Raw genomic sequence first — 16248 nt, 5'->3', positions numbered from 1 at the left:
AGGGAAGACCCTTTTTGTGAGATTTTAAACTACAAATTAAACTTCTGTCATACATAGGCTGTTTAGATTTTATATTTTTTCTTGAGTGAACTGAGATAATTTTTATCTTCCAGGGAATTTGTGTCCATGTCATTTAAATTGTCAAATTACCATAAGTTGTTCATAATATTCTCTTTTAGTTTTAGTATCTGTAGAATCTGTGGTGGTGTTTCCTCTCATTCCTGACACAGGTCATTTGTTTACTCTTTTTCTCCTTATCAGCCTCAACAGAGGTTTACATTTTTTTTTTTTTTGAGCTTCTTAAAGAACCAGCTTTGGGTTTAATAAAATTTTCTCTATCATTTTTCTCTTTCCAATGTCACTGACTTCTGCTCTACCTTTGTTATTTCCCTTATTCTGCTTATATTTTTGTTTGCTCTTCTTTTTCTAGTTTATTAAAGTGGAAGCTAGCGTCATTGATTTGACACTGTTTTTCTAACATAGGCATTTTAGTGCTATAAATTTCCCTCTAAGTACTGCTTTAGTTGCATCACAAGATACAAGGTCAATACATCAAAGTATAGAAACTGCATTTCTATACACTAGCAATGAACAAGTAGAAACCAAAATTAGAAGGACAATACCATTTATAACAGCTCCAAGAAAATAAATACTTAGCTTTAAATCTAACAAATCTTATACAGGATCTGCATGCTGAAACTGCAAAATGCTGATAAAAGAAACCAAAGATGTAAATAAATGAAGAGATATATCATGTTCATGGATTAGTAGACTCACTAGCATAAACATGTGAATTCTCCCCAAACTTATAATATATAGATTTAATGTAATTTCAATCAAAATCCCAGCAGTGTTTTTGTATAGATAAGCTGATTCTAAAATTTATACAGAAAAGGCAAAATTGATAGAAAAGCCAAAATAATTTTGCAAAGAATAAAGATGGAGAAATCACACTACCAGATTTTTAAGACTTATAAAAGCTACAGTAATCTTGACCATGTGGTATTGGTAAAAGGACAGACCCATAGATCAACGAAAGAGAATACAAAGTCTGGAAATAGACCCATACAAATATGGCTGATTGACTCTTGATAAAGATACAAAAGAAATTCAGTGAAAAAGAATAGTCTTTTAAACAAATGGTTCTAGAACAACTGGACATCCATCTATCTATATGCTCCCAAAACAAAAAACATAAACCTCACATTAAAAAAAAATTAACTCAAAACAGATCATAACCCTAAATGTAATATATAAATCTACAAACTATTTAGAAGAAAATATAGGAGAAAATCTTTTGAGAACTGGGGCTAGACAAAGATTTCTTAGACATGAAGCCAAAAAAGCACCATCCATAAAAAGGAAAAAAAGCTGATAAACTGGATTTCATCAAAATTAAAATTTGTGCTCTATGAAAAATACTGTTAAGTGAATGAAAAGACAAGTTGCAGACTAGGAGAAAATACTGCAAAGCACGTATCTGACATCACATTTGTACCCATAATACGTAGAGATTCTAAACACAACAGTAAGAAAACTAACAACTCAATTTAAAAATGAACAAATGAGGGACTTCCCTGGTGGCCCAGTGGTTAAGACTCTGTGCTTCCACTGCAGGGGGGGCATGGGTTTGATACCTGGTCCCCTGGTTGAGGAACTAAAATCTCACATGCCATGTGGCATGGCAAAAAAAAAAAACAAAAAAAAACCCACAAGGCACATGAAGAAAGAAATCGTGGCCCAGTAAAAAAGGAACCAAAAAACAAAAAGAACAAATGAGTTGAACAAACACTTTGCCAAAGAAGATACACAGATGGCAAGTAAGCACGTGAGCAGATGTTCACCATCACCAGCTATTATGGAAATGCAAATTAAAACCACAGTGAGAATTCACTACGCGTCTATTAGAATGGCTAAAATAAGAAGCACTGACAATATCAAGTACTAGTGAAGATGCAGTGCAACCTGTAACTACCTTTTTGCTGAATAACAATTTTTTTCTCAAACACACTATGTAAATATGCTTTTATAAGAGGTAATATTTTGACATTGTGGTTTCAGGCAAAGACACATTCACCAGTTGACTCAACACAACAGTTTCCCATCAGAGAACATACGGAACAAATTTAAATTCGCACCGTATTTGAATGAACTGTAAAATGTTTTTCTTTGCGTGGTGGAATCTTCTAGATTTCATTCTGTTGTGTGCATTCACTCTTTACTCACTTTAAAAAGCTCTCTTATAGTCAGCCTTGATTTTGTCCTAAAGCAGGGTCAGCAAACATCTTCTGTAAAGGTTCATAGTAAATATTCTCAGCTTTGCGATCCATAAGTCCTCTGTTGTAACTACTTAACTCTGCCCTCAGCAGAGCAGCCGGAGACAACAGGCATTCATTTCTACTGGGCGGGTTCCAATGAAACTTTACAAAAATGGACTGCGACTTGATTTGGCCCATAGGCCCCAATTCACCAACCCCCATTCCAGGGGCTGGAGTAGGAGATGATGAAGCTGAGGCACGCTTAGAACATGGTTGGCAGCGATGGGGCAGGGCCAGCTTCCACGGACACTAAGCATTGAATCAGCAGCTGCCTGGATTTGTTGGAGAAACATCTCAACTACTTGCACGTACTGGTCCCGAGGTAGTTTCAAGAGACGGCCCCTTCCTAACCCAGATCTCCTGCTTCAGCAGCACGTCCACGTTCTCAAGTCCTTTCACCATCCGTGCAGCAAGGGTGGGTGGAGCCTGAGGCGTGGAGGGGCTGAGGGCCTCTCTTAAGCGGCAGAGCTGTGTCAAGAGCCCAATTCCCCTGACCTCAACTCCAGGTCTTACCCACTGAATGAGCCCCCCTCTACAGGCAGGGCGCTCCCCAGAAAAACAGGAAGTAGCGTCACCTGCCCCAACATGAAAGTAACTGAAGTGTTTCTCAGGGTGGTCCAGGGTGGCATCAGAATCACCCACTCCGTCGGCATCTCTGGGGGTGGGACCCAGGTGGCCTTGACGCACATCCCAGGAGAAAAAGCAGGTCCTATTCCTCCAGCCCATCCAGCGGCCCGAGACGGGGCCAGGGTCCGGGGCTTTCTGCAGAGGAGCGCAGTCTTCATGATACTCACAGCAGGCATGAAGGAACAGACTTTATTAATCTAGCTCTCAAACACTAGAGGCTAAAATTCAGTTGAACTCTAACAATCTATTTACAGAGTGCTGTCAGCAGACCAGGCAAGGCTGGCCCTGGGTCTTCCCCAAACACCCAACAAGCTTGGCCTCCCAACAGGCCCGAGCCGCCTTCCCCCTGTAGCCCACAGAGGACGTCTATATACACTTGACCGAACCCTCAGCGACAGGATACGAGGCAGGACGGCACCAGACCAACAGAGACACAGACATACAGACACAGATGAAGGCTGAGGCTGCCCAGCAGGCCCGAGGGCCTGGCTCAGTGCTTCTTCAGGCTGTAGGCCAGGCTGCCAGGGACCCTGGTGCCCTGCAGGGGCGGCGAGTTCCACACGGCGGAGCTGGTGCGCTTATGGTAGCGGGGCTTGCTCTTCTTGAAGATGTCCTCCAAGTCCAGTGGCAGAATGGTTCCGAAGAGTTCCAGAAGGTTCGGGGGGTGGTAGTACTGGTGGATGATGGCCTGGCTAAGCTGGGTGCCTGCAGGAGGACACCAAGGGCTGGGTCACTACCCTGGGGCTCCCCCTGCCCCCCACAAAGAGCCCTCGGCGCCCTCTCCACCTCAGCATTCCTTCACCTGTCAAATCAGCTCCTCTCAGGGCCCTCCTCCAGCCGCCCCCCCCGCCAACCAAACACGGATAACCTCTCACTGCGCACTCCTACAGCTGCTCTCCAGCGACTCACGTGAGCCAGGCGCTCGGCTGAGGTCACTGCATGACCCCCTCATCCCCACAGCCACCTCGGAGGCAGGCCCTCTACCCGCCCCGGTTTACAAGGGTGAGATCTGCCCAGAGGCACACAGCTAGAGACTGGCAGAGCCGGGATTTGAAGACAAGTCCAGCTCCAGAACCAAAGCATCTGATGCCATCCTCGACTGCCTTGGTTGGCTACTCATCTCATCAGCACCACAGCCCCACGATGCCTGGTGCAGGCTGACACTGCCGGTGGCTCAGAGCCCGGCCAGCGAGGCTGAGGAGGACCCCGGGGGGGTCGGGAAGCAGAATGTGTGCCCGACACTTGCCCTGCACCAGGCCTTCCTACGCTAACTCACTTCATCCTCGATAGCCCTTCTCAGCTGGGTGCTCTAAGCACCCCCATTCCACAGATGGGAAAACGGAGTGAGAGTTTAAGTAGGTTGGTAAAGGTCAAGGGCTCCCCGGCCACGCTGACCCCTGCCCGCTGCCACCTCCGGAATGACTGGACGTTAAGGAGATGAAGTCGGATTCCAGTCACTGTGGGGTTCAGATGAGGTGAAACTCACAAAGCAAGCTCTCTTCTGTACAGCACCGATCCCCTCCAGGGTTCTGGCCCTTCCTCCGGGGAGCGAGACTGCAGCCCGCCCCGCCCCCAGCTCGGCCAACTCCGTAAGGCAGCCGCTGCATGCACTGGCCCTGCTCACTCCCCGAGGCCTTGCACCCAGGCCTGAGGTGGCACCTTCACACTTACCCACACTCCTGTTTAGAGCCTGTAAACTCAGCGTCCCATCCTGCTGGGCCTCAAGTACCCCCATCCCCATCTCCAACTCCTCCCCCAGCTGGCTGGAACCCCTTGCTCCAGCTCTGTGCGCTGCTGAAACCCCACTACTCTTAGCTCTATTCCCACCCCCAGGCAGCATATTTGGGTCCCTGTGGCCTGCTGGGTGGGACTCCAAAGGGGCAGCCAGATAGAGTCTGAGGTGGAACACCCAGCACCACGCCTGCCAGCAGCCACTGAAATCTAATGTATCTGTTGAGAATGCAAGCGCCCAACGTCCAGGTCTGGTCCTCAGGTGAGCCCGCTGGCCACAGGGCGCCCACCCTTCCCCAGGCGCGTCCCGAGGCCCGATGCAGACTTGTCGGCCAACGACTCGAGCTGCCAGCCCATGGGTGCAACGGGCTCCTGACCCCCGCAGCCGCTGAGCCACCCCCTCCAGGGCTCGAAGTCACAAGTGGGGACCCGGCTCTCCTGGGGAGATCCGGGCCCTGCACACCTCTGGCCCAGTTGGGGATGGGCTTCCGGGGATGGGCCTCGTCATCGGTGGAGTCGTCGCTGTTCAGATCCATCCCGTAGTTATCCGGGTTGATCTTGGGGGGCGCCCTGTGTCCCTGTGGGGTCATCTGATACGAGGTACAAGCTGGAGACTGGAAAAGATGAACAAGGCCTTCAGCTGCCTGCCCTGCAGGCTGGTGCCTCCCGCCACTGAGGAGCATGGGGCTCTGGCCACCTCCCCTCATTTCACGGGAAAAAAGAAAAAGGTTCAGGGGTCGCTTTTTAATTTAAAAAAAAAAAAATCACACCATATACATGACTCCATGTCTTCCTTTTTCATGTGAAAGTATGTTGTAAACATCCTTCTAGGTTAGTGTGTCAGTGTGTGTCCTGTGACCCGCAGCAGGGCAGTTCACTGGGAACCCCAGGATTTGTAATTTAACCATGTGGTTCAGCTAACTTCCAAGTTTTCAACATCTTAAACGGTGTTGCAATGAAAACCTTATATTACATTTTGTTTGTAACAGCATTAACAGCCTAAATGCTTGTCATTAGGGACTGGTTAAAGACCTTCTGGTACCACTAACTGGAACACAGCGGTCAAAAGTAAGAGATTTACAAGCGGTGAAACAGACAGACGTCTAGGATACATTAAATGAAAGGAAAAAAATGAGAAAAAATCAAGCTGCCAAATGGTATGTGTTGTGGACTAAATGTATTCCCCCCCAATTCCCATGTTAAATCCTAACCCACGATGTGATGGTATTTGGAGGTGGGGCCTTCAGGAGGTACTCAGGTCATGAGGGCAGAGCCCTCATGAACGGGATTAGTTCCCTTAGAAAAGAGAGCTCCCTCTCCCCTTTGGCCATGTGAGGACACAGCGAGAAGACGGCCGTCTGTGAACCAGAGGAGGGCTCTCATCAGACACTGGATCTGCCAGCGCCTTGACCCTGGACTTCCCAGCGTGTCTGTCGTTTAAGCCACCCAGTCTAGGGTAATTTGTTGCAGCAGCACGAACAGACTACGACAGTGTGGGTAGTCTGTGCCCATTTACAACTACGCATATGTGTGTGTGAGATAAAGTGTGTGTATAAAACGTATTTACACGTAACGTATAGAAAGATAGACACCAGACTTAGACTTTCCCTCTGGGGGTACCTTTCTTTTGCTTTATATTCTTTTATAAAGGTTAGTTTCTTTTCTTTTCTTTTTTTTTTTTTTTACAACAAATTCTACTTTCAGAATATGGAAGAAGATATATTTCAAATATAGTAAAAAAACAACTGGGCCAACTGTATGCTTCCACTTTCTTATGGTCCTAATACATACAGCCTGTGCCTCCGGCTACCGGGAAGAGAATAATGAGAGCCAGGGGGCCCTCTCCACCCTGATGCCCGGGCCTCACCTGCACGTCCACGGTCACGTTCAGGCTTTTGCCGGCCGCCGCGGCCTCCCTGGCTTTCTTCTCCTGCTCCTCCTGCAGCCGCTGCTCAGCCAGGCGCTGCTGTTCTTCCTGGGACCCCGGCGGAGGGCAGGATGTCACAGACCACGTGTGCATTCTCCCCTCCCCCCCACCAACGCCGCGCAGCGAGGCAGGCAGGGCAGCTCCTGCACCAGGGCCCCTGGACCAGGCCTCCCAGCCCAAAGCTCAGGGCAGACCCCGTGGGAGCCACAGGCCCGGCTCCCCTTTACCTTTTTCTTCTTCTCCTCCAGCTCCCTCTGCAGCCGCTCCTTCTGTAGCCGCAGGGCCTTCTCCCTCTCCTGCAGCTCCCTGAGGACCGAGCAAGAGCATGTCAGGGCGGGAAGCTGAGGCCCGGCCCCGTTCCACCCTTGCCAGGGAAGCCAGGGCCCTGGCACACGCCGCAGAGGAGGGAATGGCAGGACGGGCATGCCAGCGAAGAGCCAGCAGCTGTGCTGGCGCCCAAGGGGCTAGGAGCGCTCAGCTGAGGGTCCAGGAGCACTCAGCCCCGAGGCCCGCCAGCTGGGCCCCGCGCCTCCACACCACTCAGACCTCCGTGCCTCAGTCTTGCCTGCTGTGCAATGGGGAACAGAACACCTTTCCTCCAGAGCTGCCACGAGAACAAAATGAGGTCATCTGAGCTACCGCCACTCGTCCTGACCCACAGGCCAACACCCGGCCCCAAGCCTGACACGAAGCAGGGAGGGGCCGTTCACGGCTCAGAGCCACCTGCACTTACTCGCTCATGACCCTGAACAAGTCACGGAACCTCTCTGGACCTGTGTCCCCCTCCGGGAAGTGGAGCAGCTGGTACCCATGCTGCAGGTGTCTTCAGGTGAGGATTAAACAAGGAAAGGTGTGGAAAGCGTGTGGCTCGGTACCCGCCCAAGCTGCCAAACGTTATGACCGTCGCCACCCCCTGAAGCCCCTGGCGCTGCCTGACACACATCCATCTCTGTCCCCCTCCCAGACTCCTGTCTCTGATTCTGCCCACAGGACCAGGGACCCCTTTGTGCCAAAAAACACGATGGCCCTGACGCAGTCAGCCCTCTGGTTGTGACCCACCTCCTTCTCCACTGGGCCTGTAGCCACCCACAAAGATGGACATGGAAAAAAGTGCTGCCTGGTGTTTCCCAGTGTGTGGAAGCAGGAGAGAGGCCAGGCCTGGGCCTGGGCCCGCCCGAGTCTACACGCACACGGGGGAGTCTGCATCTGCACACACGCATAGGATCCCAAGTATCTCCTGGCCAGTGGTGACGGAGGCTTACCCTCCTCGGCATCCCCAGGACCCAGCACAACCCGGCACAGGGACTGGCCTTGGATAAAAGCCTGTGGAACTAAACGTGGAATTCTCGCCTATCGCAGAGACCACTGCCTCTGCGAGGGCTCATCTGCCACGGTCCCCAGTTGCGGGGAGGCGGGACAGTCTGGAAATGTTGGTGGGGGGTCAGCCCGAGTCATCACCAGCCCTGAGGAGCACGCGCGGTGGGCACGAGCCAGGGGTGCCGAAGGCCCTGCAATGAATCACAGCACGTGGTGGCCTGACTCTGCCACCCAAAGGCCCTCAGTGGCTGCTGAGAAATGCTGGCTCGTCCTGCGGCCCCACCGCCCCCTTATGTCAGCTGAGAAAAGAATGAACCAAAGGGCTCAGCTCATCCGGCTGGAAGCAGAACAGAGACACAATCCCGAGCGACCCTGCCCGTTACTCCTTGAATCTCCAGCAGCCAACACACCACGTCTGGAGCCAGGAAGAAAGCCTGTCCTTCTTTTCCAAACTCCCGAGTGAAGGCGGGAGCTGCCTCTGGGTGACGGCTACATCTGTGTGTCAGCCACACACGCACAGGAGGACGGCTGATGTGACAGCGAGGCGCCACAGAGTCACCTGGGCGCCGGGCCTCCGCGACGCCTCACCTCTCGGCCTGCAGCCGCTCCAGCTCGCGCTGCTCCGCCAGCCTCTTGGCCTCGGCCGCCTTCCGCAGCCGCTCCTGCTCTTCCTCCCTCCTCCTCTGCAGCAGCTCCTGGTGGCGCCTCTCCTCCTCCTCCTGTGACCAGAGAGCAAGGTCAGGGTTCGCAGGCCAGCCCGGGCTGGAAAGGCAAGAGCGGGTCTGGGAGGGAGGAAGGGGGGGTGGGGGGAGGAGCAGCTGGCCGGAGGGCCTGTCCTTCCCAGAAGCTCCTCTCGCGTCAAGAACAGCAGGGGCCAACTTCCCTGGTGTCGCAGTGGTTGAGAATCCATCTGCCAATGCAGGGGACACGGGTTCGAGCCCTGGTCCGGGAAGATCCCACATGCGCGGAGCAACTAAAGCCTGTGCAGCACAACTACTGAGCCTGCGAGCCACAACTACTGAGCCCACACGCCAAAACTACTGAGGCTGTGTGCCACAACTGCTGAAGCCCATGCACCTACACCCCGTGCTCCGCAACAAGAGAAGCCACCGCAATGAGAAGCCCGTGCACTGCAATGAAGAGTAGCCCCCGCTCGCCGCAACTAGAGAAAGCCCGCGTGCAGCAACGAAGACCCAACGCAGCCAAAAATTTAGAGAAATAAATATAAATAAATAAATTTAAAAAAATAACAGCAGGGGCTGAGCCCAGGGACACCCCATACGAGGCTCCACCCACAAGGACCACGGCAACCGGCCTGAGGCGCGTCTTGCAACAACTTCTTTTGCTGCAGCGGCAGATTTAGTAGTTAAGGGTACAGACTGGACGAAGCCAAACTCGTGAGCTGGGTGATACGAGGCGAGTCACAGAAGCCTTCTGGCCTCGGTTTTACCCTCATTGATAAAATGGGGACAACAGTCACGCCCACGCCTCCTAAGACTGCTGAGTTTATACACATGACGCACTTAGAACAGTGCCTGGCACAATGTAAATACTCCATAAATCTTAGCCATTAGTCTTATGACCCCCTAATGCCAGATCTGTGTTCCCTAGAGTCGTAAGACCGACAGTTCCCAGGAAGAGGTGGGCCCGTCATCTTAGAGGCAGAACGTTTAATCCTCGCAACAACCCTATCGAGTAGATACCACTGCTACCTGAAGGAACCAAAGCACAGAGAGGTCAAATAACCCACCCAGGGTCACACAGCTAATAGATGGCAGAACTGAGATTGGAAGTCTTGCTCCAGAGTCCGCGCACTTAACCCTCAAACTGCTGCCTCTACAGAAAACACAGGGCGGGTCCCCGTCCCCGTCCCCACCTCCATGGCCTTCGTGAAACCTCCTTGTGAGCTCAAGGCAGCAAGACCCACCAAGATCAACCCGACGCAGGGGGTGAGCCCAGCGGCCCAGGGGCGCGGAGGCAGTGCCGGCCTCCTGCTGCGTGAGCCCGGCGTGCGTACCTGCTGTAGCCACCTGAGCCTCCGCGCCTCGTCCTCCTGCCTCCTGCGCGCCTCCACCTCCCCCATCTTCTTGGCCGCCGCCTTCTTCTTGGCCTTCTCCTCGGCCAGCCGCTCCTCCTTGGCCTGCGGAGCCCACCCACAGACGCCCATTGGAGCAGCCCCCCGCCACTCAGCCGTACAGGGTGGGGCCCAGTACGCAGCAGGGCAGATACTCCATGTCCCTGGGGCCCCGGCTAGCTCCCCACAGCCCGGGGAAGGGGGCACCCGGGAGCCAGACCTGCCAGGAGCGCAGGGCTGTGCTCGGTCCCGGGCAGACCTTCCACCCTCCACGTGGCTCAGAACAGACCCCACGGACGGCCACGAGAGGGATATAGGGCATCAAACCCGTAACTTCCCGACGGGTCCAGTCCTAACCCTCGGGCCACCCAGTGTGACGGGCCTGGGTCCCGCCAGGGCCCAGCCCGCGGAAGCTGCTACCCACAGCCCGAGGCCTGCACCTTCTCCGTCTTCTCGTCGATCTGAGCAAACTTCTGCTCGATCTGCTTCTTCTTCTCCTCCTTCATCTGCTCCACCCGTTCCCGGGCCTGCAGCACCTTACGGAGGCGCTCCTCACGCTTCCTGCGGGCACAGGGTGGTCACGGGGGCCCAGCAAGGCCGGGGGAGCCGGATGGGGGGGGGGGGGGCGGGCACTTACAGCTTCACCTCCTCCAGCCGGCGCCGCTTGTCCTCCTCCACCTTCTGCCTGCGGAGCTGCTCGGCCTCCTCCTTCCGCCGCAGGTTCTCCAGGCGCTGCCGCTCCTTCGCCTGGGGGGGTGGCGGTGGGGGAGTGAGGGCAGCCCCGCGCTGGGCCAGGACGACCCCAAAGGCCTCCCAAGGGCCTGAGTCACGAGTGCCCTCACCTGAGCCCTGCCAAGGTGTGGGCAACACAAAAGTAAGGCTCAAGACTGGATGATTCAGATTGATCTGCTGAACCAACTAGTACTTTTCTCGTTTTTTTTTTTTTTTGCAGTACGCGGGCCTCTCACTGTTGTGGCCTCTCCCGTTGCGGAGCACAGGCTCCGGACGCGCAGCCTCAGCGGCCATGGCTCACGGGCCCAGCCGCTCCGCGGCATGTGGGATCTTCCCGGACCAGGGCACGAACCCGCGTTCCCTGCATCGGCAGGCGGACTCTCAACCACTGCGCCACCAGGGAAGCCCCCAACTAGTACTTTGAAAAAGTTGTTTTTGAAATTATTATATAGCCACATCACAAGAAGTTTGGAAAATAAAGGAAAAAAATGCCATCCCTAATCTACTTCACCAGCCTATAGTAACCTCTGTTAGCGGAGGTTATAACTATATAAAAAGTTATATTTGATAAAAGAGTTAAGAATGAGGGACTTCCCTGGTGGTGCAGTGGCTGAGAATCTGCCTGCCAATGCAGGGGACACGGGTTCAAGCCCTGGTCCGGGAAGATCCCACACGCCGCAGAGCGGCTGGGCCCGTTCGCCACAACTACCGAGCCTGCCCTCTAGAGCCCGCGAGCCACAACTACTGACCCCGCGTGCCTAAAGCCTGTGCTCTGCAACAAGAGGAGCCATCGCAACGAGAAGCCCGCGCACCGCAAGGAAGAGTAGCCCCTGCTCGCCACAAGCAGAAAATGCCCGCATGCAACAACAAAGATCCAACGCAGCCAAAAGTAATAAGAAGAAGAAAAAAAGAACCAGATTGGGAAGGGACAGAAAGGCAGCTTTGAAAGTTATGGTTAATGTTCTATTTAAGGGGATGGATGGGTACACATGTGTTAATTTTTTATTATTATGCTTTATAACTTTTACGAGTGTACACACACACACACACACACACACACACACACACACACAGTGTATCGACTCTTTCCTAACAGCTGAAAAAAAAAGAAAATACTGTCAAATGCTAACAGAGGTTACTATATAGGCTGGTGACACTGATTAGGGATGGCATTTTTTCCCCTTCATTTTCCAAACTTCTTGTGATACGACTACATACAAATTTCAAAAACAACTTTTTAAAAGTCCTAGTTGCTTCAGCAGATCGATGCTGGTACCCTCCTCCTCCACAGGCCCAGAAAGCCCCAGGGGCATGGCCATAGCAGTAGGCAACCAGCAGGACAGGTGGGGCCTCCAAGCCCTCCCTGGCCAAGGACGAGACTGGTGCTTTACCAGTAACGGTCAGGGGATAAGGGTAGAGGCTGGGACCTGGACTAGAGGCCCACCCCTCACCCCAGCCTGGCTCCCAGTAGATACCACCTCTGGGCTAAGCCACCCATCGGCCTTACTGTCCATTTCTCCTTGGCCACTGACCTTGACTACAGATTTCCCACCTAGAAATCTGGCCCCGAGGTAATACCATCCTAAAGACGGAGAGAAGGGCTCCGGTTCTGGGTGAGGTGGAGTGGACACTCCCATCTGTCTCTCCCACTACATGTGGTGTATAACCTAACAGAATGCACGGAGCAGTTATCTGAGGCCTCTGCAAGGTAAACAGCCGCAGGCAGACTGGGGAAGGAGACCAAGCTTTGAAGCGTCACCGAACCAGCAATGAGCTGAATGCTTTTTTTTCCCTCCAGCACTAACTCAGTGAAGCCTGAGACCCCAAAGAGATCACCGAGGTGCTGACAGAACTCCGGGAAGAGCCCTCTGGTTCTGACTCAAAACGCTATGGTTTTTTCCCTCTTTTCTCCCTTCTCTCATGCTCTGGCCCACAAGCAATCCTGTGGCAACGGGGACAGCAGCAGTTACTGGAACCTGCAAAGTCAAAACTCAAGGAGGAGAACCTTCCATGCCACGCTATGGAGCTGTGATCCCAAAATGCTGGGAAACACTGTTGCCTTTCTTTCTGTCTCCCAGCCGGAGGCCCTCCACGTGGTTAGGGGAGCACACAGCAGAGCAGAAGAACTAAGGCCCCAGCTTCCTGGCTGGGGGGCAGAAAGGGGGAGCCCCAGAGAAGAGGAAAGTACTGGATAGATTGAGAAAGTAATACCATAAGGTGTTTATGAACTCCTGGGCGCAGCACCAAACTGGAGATGTTTGGATTTGACCCGAACTATCACACCTGAAACTCTGAGAACTAAACTCTCAGGCCACCTGCCAGATCCCAGACGGACCGCTGACTGGCACACCCACGACAGATCCAAAGAGCACGGTAAAGGCTTTGAAATCTGAATGGACATTGGAACCACAGGCCACAGAAAGCAGGTTGGAACCACAGCCAGAACCAGTGGGTTACTGCCAAAGCAAACGATCAACAGTCTCCATAAGATTTAAACAAGACCCAGAGTCTCCTAACATCATATTCAAAATGTGCAGGCTGCAATCCAGAGTTACTAAGCATACGAGGACCAGGAAAATCTCAACTCCCACGGGAAAAGGCAATCAACAGACACCAATGCCAAGAGGTCCGGTTGGAATTCTCTGACAAAAATGCCCCAACAAAAAATCACAGCACTCTTAAGACAACTGGAAAAACAGAAAATCTCAGCAACTAGAAGATCTAAAGAAGCGGCAAATGGCGATTTGGAACTAAAAATACAATAACTGAAAAAAAAAAATTCAGTGGACAGATCCAAGAGCAGAATGGAGAAAACATGAAGATAAATCAAAATTTAGCCAATCTAAACACAGAGAGAAAATATACGGAAGAAAAATTAACAGAGCCTGAGGGAACTGTGAGATGACAACAAAAGTTCTATGAGGATTTCCCTGGTGGCCTAGTGGTTAGGATTCTGGGCTTTCACTGCGGTGGCCTGGGTTTAATCCCTGGTTGGGGAAGATCCTGCAAGCCGTGTGGTGTGGGAAAAAAAAAAAAAGTCTATGAAATACTGAAAAAAACCCCAAAACCTTGAAGAAATAATGGCTGAAGATGTCCAGCTTTGCTGAAAGATATAAATCTACGGATTCAAGAAGGTCATCAAAACCCAAACAGGATAAACCCAAGGAAACCCATGTCCAGCCACAAAAGAATCAAACTGCTAAAAACTTAATATTAAAACAAAGGAAAAAAAATCTAAAAAGTAGGCACCAGAAGAAAAAAGACACATTATCTATCAGGGAGCAATGATTTGAATGACTGGGGATTTCTCATCAGAAAGTTTGGAGGCCAGACGGAAGGAGCACATTTTAAGATTGCTAAAAGGAAAGAACTGTTAATCCGGAACTCTACCTATATTCAGTGAAAATATCCTTCAGAAATGAAGGGAAATAAACTTTCTCAAATAAAGGAAAACTAAAGAATTTGTTGCCAGCAGACTTCTCAAAGAATTGCTAAAGGAAGTTTTTCAGACAGAAGAGAAATAATACCAGAAGGAAAGGTGAAGCTTCAAGAATGAAGAACAGAAATGACAAATATCTGGGTAAATATCAAGACTTCTTTTCCTCTTGAGTTTCTTTAAAATGTTTGACAATTGAAAGCAGAAATTATTCTGCTGGAGTCATCGATGTATGGAGATGGAATATGTAAGACAAGGATCACACACAGTGGGAAGTCAAGGCATCTATAGGTGGTAAGGTTTCTACATTCCAATTCAACTGATAAGATCCTGATGCTTGGGCTTCCCTGGTGGCGCAGTGGTTGAGAGTCCGCCTGCCGATGCAGGGGACAAGGGTTCGTGCCCCGGTCCAGGAAGATCCCACATGCCGCGGAGCGGCTGGGCCCGTGAGCCATGGCCGCTGAGGCTGCGCGTCCGGAGCCTGTGCTCCGCAACGGGAGAGGCCACAACAGTGAGAGGCCCGCATAATGCAAAAAAAAAAAAAAGAAAAGATACTGATGCTAAAGTAATTGTGAAAGTTAAGTATGTAATGCCTCAAAACAACCATTAAAAACCCTAAAAATGATATAGTCCGAATCGCAAGAGACAAATTAAAATGGAATACTAAAAAACGTCAAGGGACCCCAAAAAAGGCAAGAAAGGGGAGACAGAAGAAAAAAACAAAGGTAACAGCCAATAATAATAAAACAGTAGATGTAAATTGAAACATACCACTAAATATATCAAATAAGACACTGTTAGATTTTAAAAAGAAACAAAACCACCACCCTGACTCAACTGTATGCTGTCTACAAGAAACTGAATTCAAGTGTAATGACTGAGTTCAGAAGCGTTATGCTGAGTAAGCCAATCTCAAGAGGTCACCTGTCGTATGATTACACTCACGTGACATTCTCAAAAAGACAAAACTATAGTGATGAAGAGCACGCGGTAGGGGTGGGGGAGGGAGTCTTGTGGGGTGATGGAACCGCTCTGCATCCCAACTGCTGTAGTGGTTACATAAACCTATGCTTTCACATAGGATAGATTTCACCGTATGATAATTTTTAACATAAATTTTACTGTAAAATGTTTTTTAATATAAAATTTTTTTTTTTAAAGATGGAAAGAGAAATGGAGAGAGATGATCATGAGTCATAGAAGCCAAGCTGGGGTAGGAAGCCAGGCTGGAGGAGGATGCTGGCCTTTGGGAGGACCCCTCAGGGAGGGAGCAGGTGGCCTTGTGCTCTCCAACCACACGGACCCAGGGAAACCCAGCAAGAGGCCACACCGCCCGCTGGCCTATGAGGAAAGCACCTGGGAAACAAAGGCCACGTGGCACCCTGAGCGCTCGCCACCCTCTCGTCCTGCCCCCAGATTCCTACTCTCAGCAGGGCTCAGCAAAACAGGCTTTTGTCCTGAAGCTTGACTATTAGGATTTCCCAGCCCAGGTCAGAGCACTTATCCTGTTGCACTGTGAATTTTATAGAAGAAAACAAGAGTTTCTTCGGTCGTAGAATCCGTGCTTCCTCTGCCCCAACCTTGGAAGGTGGGCTGCTCCCCAGGGGCCACCATCAAGCCCAAAGCAGAGGGTGGGAGGGATCCAAAAGCTTGTGCAGCCCCTTCTGCCTCCAGGGGTCTCCAATGAGCAGCCTCTCTGCCACCCATCAAACAACCACTTCATGCCGATCCCCGTGCTGGGTGCTTGACACTCGCTACTGCTCCCTGCTTCATCCAATCTCCCTGAATGAACCTCTGTCTCCACACTTTGTAGCCAAGGAAATTTAGGCCCAAAGGTTAGGAAACCAGTCCGATGCCACAGCGACCTACCTAGGTAGGTCCCCTGGCCTCCTGAGGACTGTCCCACCCGCGCAGATGTCGCATGCAGGGACCTGGGCTCCCCAAAGCAGGAAAGGGCAGCTTCCTGAACCTCTTGGTCATTCCTGCAAGGCCCCGATCAGTCTGGGTGGGGCACAGGTAGCTCCTTGTAGGAGGAAAAAGTCCAAGGCTGGTTCACGGCTGTGGGCCCAGGTGCCTAGTAGGGCCC

General features: G+C 51.5%; 1 protein-coding gene across 2 annotated transcripts in view; it reads right to left on the bottom strand.

The window, feature by feature from the left end:
* Positions 1-616: 616 nt before the first annotated feature.
* INCENP (inner centromere protein) overlaps positions 617-16248 on the bottom strand; it is a 29752-nt gene continuing 14120 nt past the window's right edge. For both annotated transcript variants that reach the window (XM_060019024.1, XM_060019025.1), the window contains exons 12-19: positions 10632-10741; positions 10435-10555; positions 9938-10060; positions 8509-8639; positions 6831-6909; positions 6544-6651; positions 5140-5290; positions 617-3650 (exon numbers count right to left, since the gene is read on the bottom strand). In XM_060019024.1, the coding sequence (XP_059875007.1) occupies positions 3436-3650; positions 5140-5290; positions 6544-6651; positions 6831-6909; positions 8509-8639; positions 9938-10060; positions 10435-10555; positions 10632-10741 (1038 nt within the window). In that variant the 3' untranslated portion in view covers positions 617-3435. The remainder of the gene's footprint in view (positions 3651-5139; positions 5291-6543; positions 6652-6830; positions 6910-8508; positions 8640-9937; positions 10061-10434; positions 10556-10631; positions 10742-16248) is intronic.

Source organism: Delphinus delphis, chromosome 8, assembly GCF_949987515.2.
Source record: "Delphinus delphis chromosome 8, mDelDel1.2, whole genome shotgun sequence".
Classification (NCBI taxonomy): Eukaryota; Metazoa; Chordata; class Mammalia; order Artiodactyla; family Delphinidae; genus Delphinus; species Delphinus delphis.
This window is presented reverse-complemented; position numbering and strand designations above follow the sequence as displayed.